A 17,955-nucleotide genomic window follows, 5' to 3' on the forward strand; every position below is an offset into this window, starting at 1 on the left:
TGCACAATCAGTGATTTAGGGAGGAAACAAAGACAATACAGTGAAAATGCACTGCAATTTTGATTAACAGTACAGCGTCTTTTTCATGGCCAAGACAAATACTGGACTTTTATCTTTCCGGTCAAAAAGGCCATAACTTAATTATTATGGCATGAGTGCAGTCACGATTCAAATTTCTGTTTATTGCAGGGAGAATTGTGTTAACTGCTGTTTTAGAAGTACCTGCATTTAAAGTAGTGAACGTACCTTGTCCTTTTTGTTATTATTGTACAATTTCAGACATTGCACTCATACACAGGTCATGCAATCAAGTATAAGGTAATAGGCTGCCTTAATGCACGATGTAGTGGAATTAATTGTGCATACAACAACAACGCTGTATTGCTTGCTGACTCAAAGTAAGAGGTTGTGAAATGGTTATAAAATGGAATGGTTTGCACTGTCTCATAGTTATAATGTCCCATAAAAATATGTGTGAGATCTCGTTGCCCATTTAAAACTAATTACATTTAACTGCAAACTCTTAGTACTCAATGCCAGAGACAAGGTGTGTTGTTTGGACAAGAGTCAATCTGCTTGGTGCAGGTTGAGACCAACCTGAGAGCTGAAATCTTTTAAATTCATCAATTTACTTGGGCTTTTTTTTCAGTGTAGACTGTTCAAAGTTTTTGTTTATATTTGTCTAGAATTGTGGATCTGTTAGTCACTATCTGAGTGATTGTGTACAGACTTTTGTGTAGACATTGCTGGTTCTATTCCCAGTCAGTGAAGGTGTATTTGCCCTGTGATACAGTATGTACAGTACATGTACTGTATACAGTGGTACCTCTTCTTACGAAATTAATCCGTTCCGGAAGTTGTTTCATAACGTGAATTTTTCGTAAGTAGAAGCCCATTTTACATGTAAATAGCCTAATGCATTCCAAGATCCACCACAAAAATAAGAGGAGGATGGTATGTGATAGCCAATGGGAGAGCAACGCTATCTCGCCACACACACTAAGATACAGGATGTTTACGTTTAGTGAAATTTGGGGCTGTGAATCCAGCACCTATTTTTTCCTTTCATATCCTGAATTTTCTTCTAGAGACAATATTTTTCCATGGAGGTGTTCCATAACCTGAATTTTTCATTACTAGAGACATTCATAAGTAGAGGTACAGTATACTGTATATGGTATACCAGTCCATTGGGTAGCCCACCTTTTGCCCAAAGTGAGCTGGAATAGGCTCCATCTCCCTGCAATCTTGAACAGAATAAGTGGGATAGAAAATTAGATTGGAAATGTCTCTGTTTCTTTACCCGGCTCAGCAGCAGGTTTAATGTCTCACTGACACATACATTACAGTATTGAGAAAATTATATCGATACTCATTTACCAATTTTGAAAATTATCAAACACAATACACGCCCCAGTAAAAGTAGTGGAATATTCCTTTATTTTTTGCTGAAGTAAAAACATTTTGGTTTGTTGCCTAAATGTGTATGAGATAAGAGATCAATATTGAAACTTGTTTTGTTACCTGGGTGTGTAATAATTTATATTAGTAACCCAAAGAAGAATGTCTATGGTGACTTTCAGATTTGTTTTTTGCCTGTGTATATTACATTTCCAATAGTCAGAGACATTAGCATCATGAACCATGAAAATCAGTGAGAGTGGGTGGAAAGGAATTACGAAGTTTAGATCGAGTACAAAATCAATCACCACCATTTCACAAACATTAGCAAGAACAACCATTTGAAATGTCCCAAAGAAGAACGAAACTACTGGTGGAATTGAATGAAAACAAGCACGTGGACACACAGAGGCAAGGAAGGCAAGACAGCAATTGATTCTAAAATCATTGCAAAAGTTGTGAAGAACATAAAATAACTGCTAGTGATATCAGCAACAAATTTGAGGAGGTAAAAACAAAGTTGTTTCCATCGACCTCATGAAACAAACTACAAAGGCTCCATATCTAAATACCTGTAAATAAAAGCTGAAATGTTGATCTCCTGTCATCTCAAATTGTTTTCTCTCAACAGCAAAAAAGGAAAAAAAATTGAAACTGGCTCATGTATTACAATAGTTTTTGGGGTGGAGTATACGTATTTTCTAATTTGGATCTGCAACAATTTGTACACTGCCTGTACCAGGCAAATGTCTAGTCATTATTGGGGACGTGTACTCAAGGCTAAAAAGGGGACACATCGATAAAATTGTTCTTCAAATTATGAGAAAATAAAGCCAATAGACCCCTCCTCGAGCCGTCACGTTATCGTGGTGGAGGGGTTTGTGTGTCCCGATGGTCCTAGGAGCTAAGTTGTCCGGGGCTTCATGCCCCTGGTAGGGTCACCCATGGGTAACAGGTCCTAGGTGAGGGACCAGACAAAGTACAACTCCAAAACCCCTATGATGAGTACAAAAATTGGATCTTAGTTTCCCTTGCCCATACGCAGGTCACTGGAACCCTCCTCTGGAGCTACGCCTGGAGGTGGGGATCAAAGGCGAGCACCTGTGGCTGGGCCTGCACCCACGGGGCTTGGCCGGGCACAGTCCGAAAGGGTAATATGGGTACCCCTTCCTATGGGCTCACCACCTGTATGAAGTGCCATAAGGGTTGAGTGCAATGTGAGTTGGACGGTGGCCAAAGGCGGAGCTTGGCGATCTGACCCCCGGCTACAGAAACTGGCTCTAGGGACACGGAATGTCACCTCTTTGGCAGGGAAGGAGCCCGAGTTGGTGCGTGAGGTCGAGAAGTTCGGACTCAATATAGTTGGACTCGCCTACGCACCCCTTGGGCTCTGGCACCACTCCTCTTGAGAGGGGTTGGGCTCTGTTGTACTGTGGAGTTGCCCCCCGGCTAAGGGCCAGTACATTGGGGTTTACCCCGGTGGATGAGAGGGTAGCCTCCCTCCGCCTGCAGGTAGGGGGATTGGTCCTGACTGTTGATTGTGCTTATGTGCCAAACAGCAATGCAAAGTACCCACCCTTTTTGGATTCCTTAGAGGGAGTGCTGGAGAGGTCAAGATCGGGGATGAGGGAAATTGTTCACGAGTGAGGGAAGAATGGAGTGGGAGATGGACAGACGGATCGGTGGAGTGTCTGCAGTGATGCGGACTTTGTATCGGTCCGTTGTGGTAAAGAAGGAACTAAGTCGAAAGGCATAGCTCTCAATTTATCAGTCGATCTACGTTCCCACCCTCATCTATGGGCATGAGCTGTGGGTCGTGACCGAAAGAACAAGATCCCGAATATAAGCGGCCGAAATTAGTTTCCTCTGCAGGGTGTCCGGGCTCTCCCTTAGAGATAGGGTGAGAAGCTCGGTCATCTGGGAGGGGCACAGTGTTGAGCCGCTGCTCCTCCACATTGAGAGGAGTTAGATGAGGTGCCTGGGCCATCTGATTCGGATGCCTTCCGGAAGCCTCCCTGGTGAGGTGTTCCGGGCATGTCCCACCAGAAAGAGACCCTGAGGATTATCCAGGACACGCTGGAGAGACTATGTCTCTCGGCTGGCTTGGGAACACCTCGGGATCCCTCCGGAAGAGCTGGAAGAAATGACTGGTAAAAGGGAAGTCCGGGTATCCCTGCTGAAGCTACTTCCCCCGCGACCCGACCTGGAAAAGTGGTAGATAATGGATGGATGGATAAAGCCAGTGGTATATGGATTATGTAATTCTGTGAACACAGTCAATAATAAACCTATTAAGGATTCTTAATACATTTCATTATATTTTATAATTTATTTAACCTAATAAAACTAGGATGACCCTTCATCGCTACACTGCATATAAAAAGTCTCCACACCCCTAATGAAATGTCAGGTTTTGTCATGTACAAAAAATAAAACCAAGAAAAATCAATCACGAGACAACAAGGCAACAAGGAACACATGGACAAGCTGGAGGCAGCAGCACACCATCATATTTTAACTTCAGCCCACTGCAAATCAAAGTATGCATCAAAACATTATGTTCTATAAAGTCACAATATTGTTGACTGGGTCCGACCAGATAGTAGTTTTTTTAAAACTTTTATTGCTTACAATTACGATCAATAAGCAGCTCCGGTAAAAAAATAAATAGATAAATAAATAAATAAATAGATGAACTGACTCTCGTAAACATGTAGTCAAAGCCAGCCTCCTGCTCCAGTACTCTAAAGGGGAAGCAACTCAGTGATAAATTACCACGTTTTACGAAGGCAAATAAATGGAAATTGAGAAGAAAGAGCTGATCTAGGGTATAGAAAAGCTATTATCTATGCATTAAAATGTCAGCACAGAATTATGTACAACAGTCTTTGGTACTGGTCCTCGTAAATTTTGAGGTCATTATTAAGTGGTAAATCCACCTCCGTTCATGTTAGTCTGATGTATTTGCAGGACAGACCCCTGCAGAGCCAGCATCATTGCATGTACTGTACACTCTTAAGTATAAATGGCAAGTTACTCGCAAGGATTTCTAATCATGTTTGGCACAAGCTCTACACATAATGTAGTTTTTCCCCTCAGTTTGGATCGGAAGACTTGCATTGCGTAAATACCTTCAAAACATTATTAATATTGAATCAACTTGAGATTTTGATGCCATTTCAAACTGAATGCCTTCGCTTTTTCTCTGACACAACCAAGGTTTGAGCTGCATGTGGGATAGAAATAAGATCAGGATCTCTGCTTTGCCCTTTTTGCTGACTTGCGACTCTGCAGTCATGAAAATTATGTAATCACCAGCGTTTGAACATAAATGAACACAGGTGGCAAATCACGATTTCATTACACAGCCGTATTCCCGAACACGACACACAGAAAACAGGAAAATACAGTTTCTGAGGTTGTGCGTGTCTGCAGGAACGGCAACTTTGAATGTGGCCACTGCATATTGATTACTTCAGAGGCATTGATAATTCATCAAGGAAGGCAAGAGGCGAGGAGAGAGCGCGAGGAGAGCTAGTGAAAATAAGTTTGGCTGAGTGTTCACTCTTTCCTCTCATATGCTCATTCAGCCACACGCATGCAGACAGACACACACGAAGTATGCTGAGCTTGCTTTTTGCCTGCGGACTTTTTTTTCCTATACATACGGTGTTCTTGCTATATAACTGCACGCTTGAAATTAATGACTAATGAGATTCTCCTATATTGTTAAATATAGGTTGGTTTTGGAATCGAAAACAACATTAAGAAATAAGGGCTACTTTTGGAATTCATTTGATATTTAGCAACAAACAGATACATATTGAAATGAAATGGAATATGATATCAATGATATATTAATTGTCTTTCAATCAACACTCATTAACTATTCCAGACTGGACTCTATTCCAACTTTGAAAATGTGTATGTAAAGTTATTTGTTGTCTAACAATTGTGTTGCGGTTTGGACTTAGAGGATCTTTCTCACTTTCTCGGCTGGCGCAACTGCTTGTCTCATTATTGGCTTAATCACACACTCCTTTAACTTTCTGACTTCCTTTCGTGACTCTTGGTCTTGCTTCTGGTTTCAAACATCTCCCGAGTGGTTCCTGATCATTTTTATTAAGGTAGATTAAATAAAGCATCCCGAAACTAGAAAAAAAAATGCAATAAAGATGCATCAACACATACGGGATGTACATAAGCAGCAAAATTGAAAGTTGTTAGTGGCTTGTGTTGATCTACTAAAGCTGTTGCTACAACCTCATTTCAAATATTGCTGTTAGTGAGTAGCCGCAATTGCCTCCATTTTTCTTTTGCATCATTGCTTGTGTTCAGTATTCACTTGCTCAACATTTAATATTACCTTGCTGCTAGAATGAATGAATGAATGAATTTGTTCATCTACAGACAGCAAAACTTTGCTTCACACTTGCACACTTGCAATGGCTCATATATGTTGGACAGTTTCCCTTTGCTCATCCTTTTACCAACAGTAGTTATTTCTTTGTGTATTTTATTTTTGCCTTTGCAGCCAAGTTCTGTGGAGATCCAGGTACACCTTCCAAAGGATGGCGGGAAGGGCGTAGCTTCATCTTTAGGTCAGAGGTTACTTTTGGCTGCACCCCCCCTGATGTGCTGGTTGGATCAACGACACGCATTTGCCAGGCGGACGGCAACTGGAGTGGATCTCAGCCTTGGTGTATCGGTACAAAACAGTCTCAACCATGTATATTCGTTTGTATGGAAAGATTGTGTTGACTGTTGTTTAATTTCACATAGTTCAAGTGAGATTAAAACACAAAAGTAGTGTAAGAAGTTAGTCGGCAAGAAATAAAGCATATCAACATTTGGGTAGTTTGTTAACCGGGCATTGGTTTCTTGGCTTATTCTTAGTCTCAGTTACTGATAATTCTCCTTATCCACATCATTTCATTTTTATTTTTATTTTTCAGAGCCCACAAGAACCACATGTGAAAATCCAGGGGTTCCCGAATATGGTTTCATGAATTACACAACTGGTTTTAAGGTAAATGAATAAATCATGTTTTAGAAAACACATTATATTTCTTGTGTTGTGCATATTGGTCAGTTGAGCTGCATTTTTTTCTTTTTATTTAGCTGATTTAAAGACATTGGATCTCCTGATACAACTTCAGAAATTCCAATAGCACTTAAGTTTGCACCAAATTTGGATCCACTCCAAATAGTACACATTCAGGGTGATCCACCTCCTTGCTAACATGTCGGAAATGTGGTTATTGGCATGTATAGTAGTCACTGAGGAATGAACAAATTTAGTTTCAAGTTTACAGGGAGTAGGTTCTTTCTTCATCTGTCACACATCACACATGGACTGGAATTTACCTAAAAATTTCAATAGTTTTTAAATAATACAACTTACCTTAACTCCAAATCATGTCTCCAAATTCAGGCACACCCTTAACATTTTATCGTGTTGTCTCTAACATGACTGATAATCAAAACTGCCTTATGTCACTAAACATAAGTGTTTAATGCTAATTTCAGTATGAGGCAAGCTTGGTTGTTTTATGGCCAGTAGTAAGGCCCGTCAATTTACGTATTTAATTTATTTATTTGTTGTTGTGCTTTGTAACATTGTTTTTTTTTTTTTTTTTAATGTTGTGCCCGAATCCAATAGTATAACCTCACAATGAGAGCCTTCACCAAACATTACAGCAGCATGAAATAAACTTACCATGGCTGAATAATGTAAGTTAGAACTGCCTAGCCTATCTTTTCCAAACTGGAGGGGGTTTTCAGAGTGACATTGCAACATATAATAGGGTGTACCTCATATGGAAAATGGGCCTTTTTTACTTGCCCCAAAAAATATTAAAAATAGGCATGGATATCCTATATGCAAGGTTGTTCACATTTTCAGGGACAGGTTAATATTTTAGGGAAGCAGCTACCTTTTATAAATGTCATGTTCATTGAGATTTTTGTTCTTACATAATGTAAAATATAAATATGTAAAAAAATATATATCATATTATATTATTAGAATATAATTTATTTCAAATAAATTGATAATTTTCCATTAAATATGTTTGGTAACACAAAAATGCTTGCTCAATGTTATCATTAAATTTTGGTAATTTTGGGTTGAAAATTTAAGTGTGGATAATTTTTTAGGGAAATTTTTATTTTTATTTTAAGGCGAGATGGTAACCTTGTGAGTGTGTGCATGTTAAACTCAGTTTCGATAATTTATACCATGACCCCCACCATGAGCTGAGTTCTCGGCGTGAGATATGTTCAGTCAGTGTATTTCAACTTAATGTCCTCCATGTTGCTTTTTCAGTGTCACTTATAAGATAAGTGAAAATAGTTTGTTTTTTCCCGGCGTTCAGCAAGATATCTGATAAGACATGGATCTCGAAGTGAAACCACAAGTAGTTGAGCTTTGTACTTGGACTACTTGAGAACAAAACGTGGGAAACCATTCCAAAGACTTGTCGTTATCTGCTACCCTCACATGACACCTAAAGGGTAATTTGCATCACTTAGTTTTCTATGTGTTTGTATCCAGGTGGGCAGCAGAGTGGACTTCCAGTGCCAACAGGGACACATCCTCCAGGGCTCCATTACCCGCCAATGTTTACCCGATCTCACTTGGACTGGCATCCAGCCTACCTGTATCCGTAAGTAATTGTGCTTCCCACTACTTTTAATCAAGGTCTTAAAAAGGTCTCTGACATTCTTCCATCAAATTACAGACTTAATATTCACTTGTTACGCGGTGGTCAAAATCAGTTTGGGTTGGGGGTGGCATTGTGTTGTATATCTTTTGTTATCATGATGACCATGAGGGTGGCACGGTAGAGCAGCTGTAAAGCATTGGCCACACAGTTCTGAGGACCGGGGTTCAAACCCCAGCCGCCCCCTGTGTAGCATTTGTCTGTTCTCCCCATGCCAACGTGGGTTTTCTCCCACATCTCACAAGCAAACATGCAACATTATATGGCGTCTCTAAATTGCCCCCAGGGTGTGATTGTGGGTGTGATTGTTGTCTGTCTCCTGGCCACTAGTTCAGAGTGTACTCTACCTCTTGCATGATGACAGCTGGCATTGGCACCGGCACTCCCGTGACCCTCGTGAGGATAAGCAGCTCAAAAAATGGTTGGTTGGTTGGATGACCACAGGCAGAGCTAAAGCATCTGAAAAGCAGATGCCTACTGTTGCCAAATAGGTGAATGTGTTGTTTTATTTATCATTGATTTGGCCACACTTTACCCTAGTTTTCTATTCACTTGTTGCAAATGGAGGTTTCATCCTCCACACGTGGTCCTCCTCACCAAGTGAGATACTGTTTGTAGTAATTGCAGTCATTCTGTGTGAATAAACTGAATTCTGTCAAAATGGGCCCAAGCAGGCGTGACCAGGTGATTGAATTCATATATCTCCATGGCATCCCTTTCAGCTACAGCCTCTTATGACTGCTGTCACTATTTCACTATGCACACACAGTGGAAGTAGTGAGAGCTGTGTAGTGATAAAGGCTTTTGCGTGGTACTGTGTAATCTTAATTTCCCCACCCATTTAACATTCCTGGAGACATTTGTGCTGAGGTGGTAGACACTTCAACTTTTTTTTCAATCTCCCATTGTCTGCATAATCAAAATCTATAATATGTGTTTCAAGGGTGGGTATGTGAGTTAAGACAGGTACACACATAACCATTTGAAAGTCCACATTTTTAAATGTGAGACAAGAGGAAAGCAGTTCTTATTTCTTTCATTGTGTTGTTTCCTGCTCAAGATGCCCAACATAAAACTTCACACATTACGCAGAATATCGCTTCCCCAAACCAGATGTCTGCTGTAGTACCAACACTGACCTGTGACAGGCAGCATGTAAAATACTGTACATCTGCACATGTACGGACAGTACAAGTGAGCCAGAGCTACGACTTGCGCTTGCTGTGTTGCTTGCTTAACAACATTGTGACTTCTTTCACCCCTTGAGGGAATATTTCTTCAAAACAAGACTTGCCACAATACCAAAACTGGTCCTCATGTCAGCAACATTCTCATTTTCTGCACGTGCTATGGAAAAGGACCAGGGGGACCTGCCCTGATGCCACAAATATCAACAGTTTCATGAACTGTACGCATAAGGTGCATTGTAATTCATCACTGTGTCATCATATATCACATAATGACAAACTGCAGGTACATAATGTTATCCTTTTGTACATAATGATGACATTGTATTGCCAGTACCTGAAATTGTCTGACAGGCGACCTACTTATCATTCAGAGGCAAAAGCCTTTGAAGCATTTCAATGTCCTCACTTCCTGTGTTAAGCAGCTTCACTTTCTTTGCCAGGTTTGTCTTTATCTGCTAAAGCTGCATCCCAGCAGGAGTAGCTCTCTGGCTCTCATCCATCACCTGCGGTGCCTTGAAAAATTTATTGATTTTCATCTGCCCTCATCCTGTCATTGTTACAGGCCTAATAGAGAATAGAAAGCATCGATGGAGTAGAATGGATCAATGTAGCGCTTTACGTTCACAAGGGAGAGACTTTAAAACAATGACCATCCTGTTGTCTGAGTGTTGCTTAAGTTATTTTAAATCATACTCAATAATATTACACATTCTTTGGAGTTAATTTTTTTTATCCCTGTTCTGTGTATCATCTATGCATTTCTGCTTTGTAAAAAAAACGAAAAAAAAACAAATGGTGTAACCTGCAACTGGCTGGCGACCAGTCCAGGGTGTAGGGCTGCCTTTTGCCCAAAGTCAGCTGGGATAGGCTACAGCACCCTGCGACCCTAACCAGGGTTCATGGTATTGCAAATGGATGAAAAAATACATTTGCACTTTACAACCTCAATGCAAATTAGATTTATTCAAACACCTTACAGTGTTTTGCAAATGGATTTAAAAAAGTAATAATATTGGCAGAATTAGAAGAGGTCATTATCTCTGTAGAAGAGGTTTATGGATTGAAAGTTTAACTTTTTCAGATTTAAGATGTAGATATAGTAATCATACGTATTAAATGTTTTCAAACTTTCCATCTACATCCAATAAGGTAGACACAAAGATCCAATGGGAACTATAATAATAATGCATTGGTGCCTAATCATTGACACTACACCCTCATAAATTTTCTAGAAGACCTCTCTGCACAAAAGACAATCCAACTTTGCTTTGTTCATTTACATAGCTTGAAACATTAATTTCCCAATATTCAATAAATGGCCACCCAGTATTCCATAAATGAGCACGAAGCTGTTTTTTTCCCCTTTTTTTTTTACATGGGACTTCATATCAACAGAAAATATTTGAAATTCAGTTAGATTATTCATTTATTATTTGAGCATCATCATCGTAATGTACATGTATGTAAGAGTCACATTGCAGGATCTGCTGCGATGTTGATGTTCTGTAATATTGTGTATATTGAATAAACTATAATTTAAAAAACAAACAACCAGCAGAGGGACCTGGTAACAGAAAGAATGTACAGGCTGCATTTCCTATTTCACTCTCCAGAATGAAAGTATTGTAGGCAGGCACACAGCAGTTGGATGGGTGTGAGGTACAGTGAAAAAAATAAGTATTTGAACACCCTGCTAGATTGCAAGTTCTCCCACTTAGAAATCACGGAGAGGTCTGAAATTTTCATCGTAGGTGCATGTTCGCTGTGAGAGATCATCGAAAAAGAAAAATCCAGAAATCAAAATTTATGATTTTTTTAACAATTTATTTGTGTGATACAGCTTCAAATAAGTTTTTGAATACCTGAGAAAACCAATGTTCATATTTGGTACAGTAGCCTTTGTTTGCAATTACAGAGGTCAAACGTTTCCTGTAGTTGTTTACCAGGTTTGCACACACTGCAGGAGGGATTTTGGCCCACTCCTCAACACAGATCTTCTCTAGATCAGACAGGTTTCTTGGCTGACACTGAGAAACACGGTGTTTCAGCTCCCTCCAGAGATTTTCTATTGGATTCAGGTTCTATAGACAGGCTAGGCCACGCCAGAACCTTGATATGCTTCTTACGGAGCCACTCCTTGGTTTTCCTGGCTGTGTGCTTCAGGTCATTATCACGTTGAAAGACCCAGCCATGACCCATCTTCAATGCTTTGACATAGAGGGAAAGAGGTTGTTTCCCAAAATCTCACAATACATGGTCATGGTCATCCTCTCCTTAATACAGTCCTGTCCCATGTGCAGAACAACACCCCCAAACCATGACGCTATCACCCCCATGCTTCACAGTAGGGATGGTGTTGTTGGGATGGAACTCATCATTCGTCTTCCTCCAAACACAGTGAGTGGAATTATGACCGAAAAGTTCGATTTTGGTCTCGTCTGACCACAAGACCTTCTCCCATGACTCCTCTGTACCATCCAAATCGTCATTGGCAAACTTAAGATGGACCTTGACACGTGCTGATTTAAGCAGGGAAACCTTCTGTGCCATGCATTATTTCAAACCATGACGTGGTATGACGTGTATTACCAACAGTCACCTTGGAAACGGTGGTCCCAGCTCTTTTCAGGTCATTGACCAAGTCCTGTTGAGTAGTCCTGGGCTGATTCCCCACCTTTCTAAGGATCATTGAGACCCCACGAGGTGATATCTTGCATGGGGCTCTACTCCGATTTTGATTGACCGTCATGTTTAGCTTCTTCCATTTTCTATAAATTGCTTCAACAGTGGACCTTTTTTCACCAAGCTGCTTAGCAATTTCTACATAGCCCTGTCCAACTGTGTGGAGTTGTACAATTTTGTGTCTGGTGTCTTTGGACAGCACTTTGGTCTTGCCCATGTTACAAGTTTGAATCTTACTGATTGTATGGCGAGAACAGGTGTCTTTATGCAGCTAACGACCTCACACAGGTGCATCTGATTCAGGATAATACATGGAGTGGAGGTTGACTTTTAAAGGCGGACTAACAGGTCTTTGAGGGTCAGAATTCTCACTGAAAGGTGTTCAAATACTTATTTGCAGCTGCATCACACAAATAAATCGTTAAAAAAATCATACATTGTGATTTCTGGATTTTTCTTTTTAGATTATCTCTCTCACAGTGGATATGCACCTGTGATGAACATTTTAGACTTCTCTATGATTTCTCAGTGGGAGAACTTGCAATATATTAGGGTGTTCAAATACTTATTTAAATACTTATTATTCTTATACCTTACGGGATACTGCATAATTGAGAGTGAACGTTTTGTTTTGAGCAGCACGTTGGTTATTGGTTAGAGCATCTGCCTCATAGTTCTGAGGACTGGGCTTCAAATCCTGCCCCCATCGGTGTGGAGTTTGTATGTTCTCCCCGTGCCTGCATGGGTTTTCTTCAGGTGTTACCGTTTCCTTGCATTCCCCAAAAGCATACATGGTAGGTCAATTGAAGATATTAAATTGCCTGTAGGTGTGAGTGTGAATGCAAACAGTTGTTTGTTTCCATTTGCCCTGGTATTGGCTGGCTGGCAACCCGTTGGGTGTACCTCGCCTCCTGCCCAAAGATAGCTTGGATAGGCTCCAACACTCCTGTGGCCCTTGTGAGGTTAAGCGGTCTGGGGGAAAAATATGGATCGATGTTTTTTTTTTCTTAATAAAGTACATAGTTGTAATCATAGATTAAAAAATCATTATTTTTGTCAGAAAGCCTCACTTTAAAAACTGTATGATCACACTGTGATAATATGGAATTTGTTTTGTTATATTAGAGTAGATTTTCTCTGTTCTTCAAGCTGTAGCTGACACCTTTTTTGGACTGAATGGTTTCGACAATGCCAGTATTTTGATGGTAATACCCCACCGGCAACAGAATGGGGGGAGGGAGGACTATTACTGTGATTTGTTTGATTTTCAACCCGTAAACTTACTTACGAACTCAAAATTAGGAATAATGAACTATTTACTGAACTAGTTCATTTTTGGAATGATAAACAGAACTTTGATTCAGTTTTGATAGCAAATGACGTTTCCCAACACAGATTCAGTATTATTTCACATTGCATTATACTGTGTATCGCTGGTTTGGGAAAAAAAAAAAAAGTCGTAATGTCATTTTTCTTCCCAATATCACGCAGGGCTCCAGCTAGTGTGCAAGTGGTTGTTAACATGTTTGCTTCACAGTTCTGAGGTTTGGTGGCCAAATCTTTTCTCAGGGCATTTAATCGATCGCAACTGGACTCTTCTGTTTATCTTAGGAGACATTTGGCCTTTCATCCGAGCAGGATTCATCAGTTCGTGCAACAAGCCTCAGTTAGATCACACCAGCTAGTGTTTGTGTGGAAAACTATTTCAGAATCAGAATCAGTTATGCTCCAAATACTCCATGATTGAGTTTTCCATTCAAGAAAATTGTAAGATCTACTCCAATAATGATATTGGGAGTCCGGAAGTCTCGGAACAGCCAATAAGTTAGTAGTTTATGCTCATAATTTCTATCCACTTTTGAAATGTGAAAAAAAAAAAAATTGCTGAAGATTGTAGGTCAGGCTGGAGCTGTCAAATATTTTCAATTAGGAAATTTCAAACGAATAATTTCAGTTCCAATTTAGCATTTCTTGTAAGTATAAAACAAACAACAAAACAATTATTAATGACAAAAGGCATAAGGAGCCTGTTTGACGATGAGAACGCAATACAGCGGGTTTTTTCACCTACAGGGCTTTACTTGAAATGTAGCCACTTATAGATGCGATGCTTGTACTTTGGACATAGTATGTCTCGTTAGCCCTCTACAGGCCTAACGTTATGCTAGTAAATTCCATCCATGTTAAACTCACGGATTTGCGCGATGTTCATTTTGGCTTTTTGAATTGTTTGTCTTGTTTGAGAGATGTTCACCGTTTTGCTCAGTTTGAAAAGATCCCGCACTTTTCAGAATTCGGTCATCTTTTCTTGTCTTGTTTTCTCTAACGTCATCGCCATACTCACCTTCCTCTTCTGTGGTGAATGGCGGCTTGCAAAGTACTGCGTGGTTACCATTTGTTTTGCGCTCCTTAAAGCAAAATATGATTATGGAACATCTTGCGCAAGTCCATCTGCTTCACAGTTTAAATAGCCAAATCCCTCAGACAAAAAAAATAAATACTCAAAAGATTTTAGTAGTCACTGCAATCCTAACTTTAAACATGTTATTGCTCACAACTGAGGTTATCATGTTGGTGTGGCCACTGAAAATCATTCCAGTTTATTCTATTTTTGGAAAATTAATGTGCCACCCCTGCTCTTAATTGTCCGTAGGTTGTGAATGTTAAGTTTAGATGAACGCTCATATTTGTTTGGCACAGTTTTTACACCGGATGCCCTTCCTGACGCAACCCTCTGCATTTATCCGGGCTTGGGACCGGCCTACAGATTGCACTGGTTTGTGCCCCCATAGGGCTGCATTTGTTGTGAATGTTAAGTGAATGGTGGTTTCTTAAATGTGCCTTGCAATCGACCAGCGACCAGTCCAGGGTGTTCCCTTCCTCTTGGCGCAAGTCAGCTGCTGTCTGCTACTGCTCACTTGCGACCCTTTTTTTTTCACGTGTGCCAATTGCAGTTAAGTTGATTTCTTTATACCCTCTAAGCCCAGACACAGTCTTTTCCATCAAGCTTGAGGGAACATTTTAACATTCTGAACAGCCATACAAGGACTATACAGACAAAGGAAGATCATACTGCGCAGGAGGAATGCAAAAAAAAAAAAAAATAATCTAATATTACTGGACGCACAATGAAATCTATTCTTTAAAATGCATTCCTTCTCTGAGCTCCGGGGTCCAGAGTTTAGCACTTGCAACTGTTTTTGTTTCAAGTGAACAAAACACAATGAACCAAACCAATATTACTGTGACCAATGAGTCGATAGGACCTCTGTTTTCATCTTAAACCCAAGCCACAATAGTAAATTAAGTTTGATTGCCTCACGAACGTCTGTGTCTCTTTGTTTCTAACGGTTATTTCAATGTGTGCATATACTGCATGTGCAACTGAGTTGTTCGATAATGTTGGCACTCACCATCTGCTGCTGTCTATATCCCTACACTCCATCTCTCAGACACAATAGCAGTGACAAATAAGTACACCTCAATAAATTAGAATGGTGTCGCTAGCCAAAATGAAATAGCCTTTTTTCTTTATTTTTTTTTTTTTGCAGGGTTGTTCAGGTAAAAAAATGAAACCCCTAGAGATGCAATACAGACACTCAAAGTGAAATATTTCACGATATAGATACATATATAATTTCAATAATTATAGCTTACAGCAAACAGAAACCCAGAATTCACCATCTCCTGAAACTTTATTATGTAAAAAGCGAGAAAGAATGAAAATTATTCTTAAAGGGCAAGTGTCATCCCCATAGACATTCTAAAATAGATATTGTAATGAAAAATACATATAACATTATTCACTTCAATGTCTATACGAAAAAATAAATGTGAGCGGAGAGCGCATCATCCATGCGCAAAGTTGTGCAAGTCTCATTCGACATCCAAGTGGTCATCATATTGGCTGCATCTTCGACAACCAAGTGAAGTGACTGGGGCAATATTAGCCTATCATTTCGAGCCATATTTAGATTATGAGCGGATTATGGCCAAACCGCATGCAGCCAAACCACCTCCCAACGGCGGTGATAAAAAAAAAACACCGCCCGCGAGCGACGACGATACCGCGGCCAAACCGCTTCCCCATCCTGATCTACCTCTGCGCGACGATGATAAAAAACAACCCCGCTTGCGAGCGACGATGACACCGCGATGAGCTACCCCGGCCCGGCACCACAATGAGCCACCCGAGCTTGGCGCCAGAATGAGCCAACCCAGCCGAAGCCGTGATCGCAGCGGACGAGGCACGGCGAAGAGGATTATGTCCCCCCACACCCAAACTATTATTTTTTTTTTATTAGTAGCTGTATACACACCTACCTGTCATTTGCAACCCACGAATCTCTCATCCTTTGCACCCATGCAATCCATTTTTCACAACGAACCAAGTCTTTTTGAAAGTATTAAGAATGAATCCATCCTCCTAAGTGTTCACGCAATAGCCAGCAATACGACGAGCGGGCATTTTGGTTAACACGAAGGAACAACGGGCTACCTTCCAGCAGGTAAAACTCGTATGAACAGACGAGACCGCTTGGATGCGCTACTGTCCTGTATGTCATTTTCTTCTTCTCAAAAAAAAAAATCCCTCGAGAGGAGCGGGAGTTACAAAAAGCCATATACGTCAAAATCATGTTTTGTGGTGAAAAAATGGATGGGTCCATACCGGGTGCCGTTTTTTCATTAATACACTAAAAATCATGCATTTCATGACAGTGGCACTTTAATGTAGAATTTGGGCTAGAAATTGCCCTCTGAAAAGTACTTTCCAAAGTGATTCATGGAAACTATATAATGGATGTGGAATGAGATAAATAGACTCCTCTTACTATAGTATAGTTTAGTGAGATGTACATGCACTGCCAGCGGTTCAAAAATATTGATTTGTGGGCCCTGCATAACCTGATGTTACAGTGCATCTACTTGAACTTGGCACTTAATGAGAGTTTTGACATGAGTCTCATAAGACTCATTACTGTTCATGTTCTACAAACTGTCTAAGTGCTCTGGACATGTCCTGACTGTTTGTCATTCTAAATGGGTTGCACAGACTTGCGCTCAGACACTTGACGGAGGTTGGGGTGGGGGGTGGGGTGTTCATATTCAGACCTTTTATCTTAGCATGTGTCTGCTTGCTTGAAGTGATACCAATTTCTGTTTGGACTTCATCATGTCATAGTCAACCACCATCTGGATCAGGAGCCGACTTCAATTTTCATGTCTTCATTGCTTCTTATCTGGAATCGGAGCGTGATGATCCATTGACTTTGATTCAAATTATGACTATCATTTTGGGATTCCCATTGCTCTTAACCTTTCCATGAGCAGTCAATAATAAAGAACATTTTAATTTTGCCATGATGTCAGGCAAGTTGTAGATACACCTTTCCTCTTTTTCTTTTCATCTTGGCTTGTCTTGTTAGGGGTTGCCACTTGTAACAGCTTGTCATCCTTTTCCATGTAAGCCTCCTGCACACTCCTCTCGAACACCAACTGCCCTCATGTCTTCCTTCACCACATCCATCAAACTTTTCCTTGGTCTTCTTCTTGGTCTCTTGCCTGGATGCTCCATCCTCATGACCCTTGTACCAATATACTCACTCACTCTGCTCTGGACATTTCCAAACCATCAAAGTCTCCTCTCACTAACTTTGTCTCCAAAACATCAAAACATGTTCCCTCATTATTCACGGGCATCACATTCCTTGCTTGTAAGGAGCTATTTAGGAGAGAATTTAAGACTTCTAAGTGCATCATCGGGGTGTGAAAATAATTACATTATGATTTTTTTTTTTTTAAAAAGAAACGTTGAGCGCAAATGAACCGCTAGTGGGCAAGGCACACTGTATTTCTCCATAGTTCCCATGACTCTGCACATCCCCCTTGTTCTTAAAAATGGGCAACAGCACACATTTCCATTACTCATGCACTTTTTCACGTGTTAGAATTCTGTT

General features: G+C 40.3%; 1 protein-coding gene across 4 annotated transcripts in view; it reads left to right on the plus strand.

Annotated features, from left to right (window-relative positions):
• The window catches only part of LOC133500874 (CUB and sushi domain-containing protein 3-like), a 299,335-nt gene that overhangs the window by 265,871 nt on the left and 15,509 nt on the right, over window positions 1-17,955 (plus strand). For all 4 annotated transcript variants that reach the window (XM_061820098.1, XM_061820099.1, XM_061820100.1 and 1 more), the window contains 3 exons: window positions 5,936-6,109; window positions 6,357-6,430; window positions 7,958-8,069. In XM_061820098.1, the coding sequence (XP_061676082.1) occupies window positions 5,936-6,109; window positions 6,357-6,430; window positions 7,958-8,069 (360 nt within the window). The remainder of the gene's footprint in view (window positions 1-5,935; window positions 6,110-6,356; window positions 6,431-7,957; window positions 8,070-17,955) is intronic.

The sequence above is a fragment of the Syngnathoides biaculeatus genome, chromosome 5, assembly GCF_019802595.1.
Source record: "Syngnathoides biaculeatus isolate LvHL_M chromosome 5, ASM1980259v1, whole genome shotgun sequence".
Lineage (NCBI taxonomy): Eukaryota > Metazoa > Chordata > Actinopteri > Syngnathiformes > Syngnathidae > Syngnathoides > Syngnathoides biaculeatus.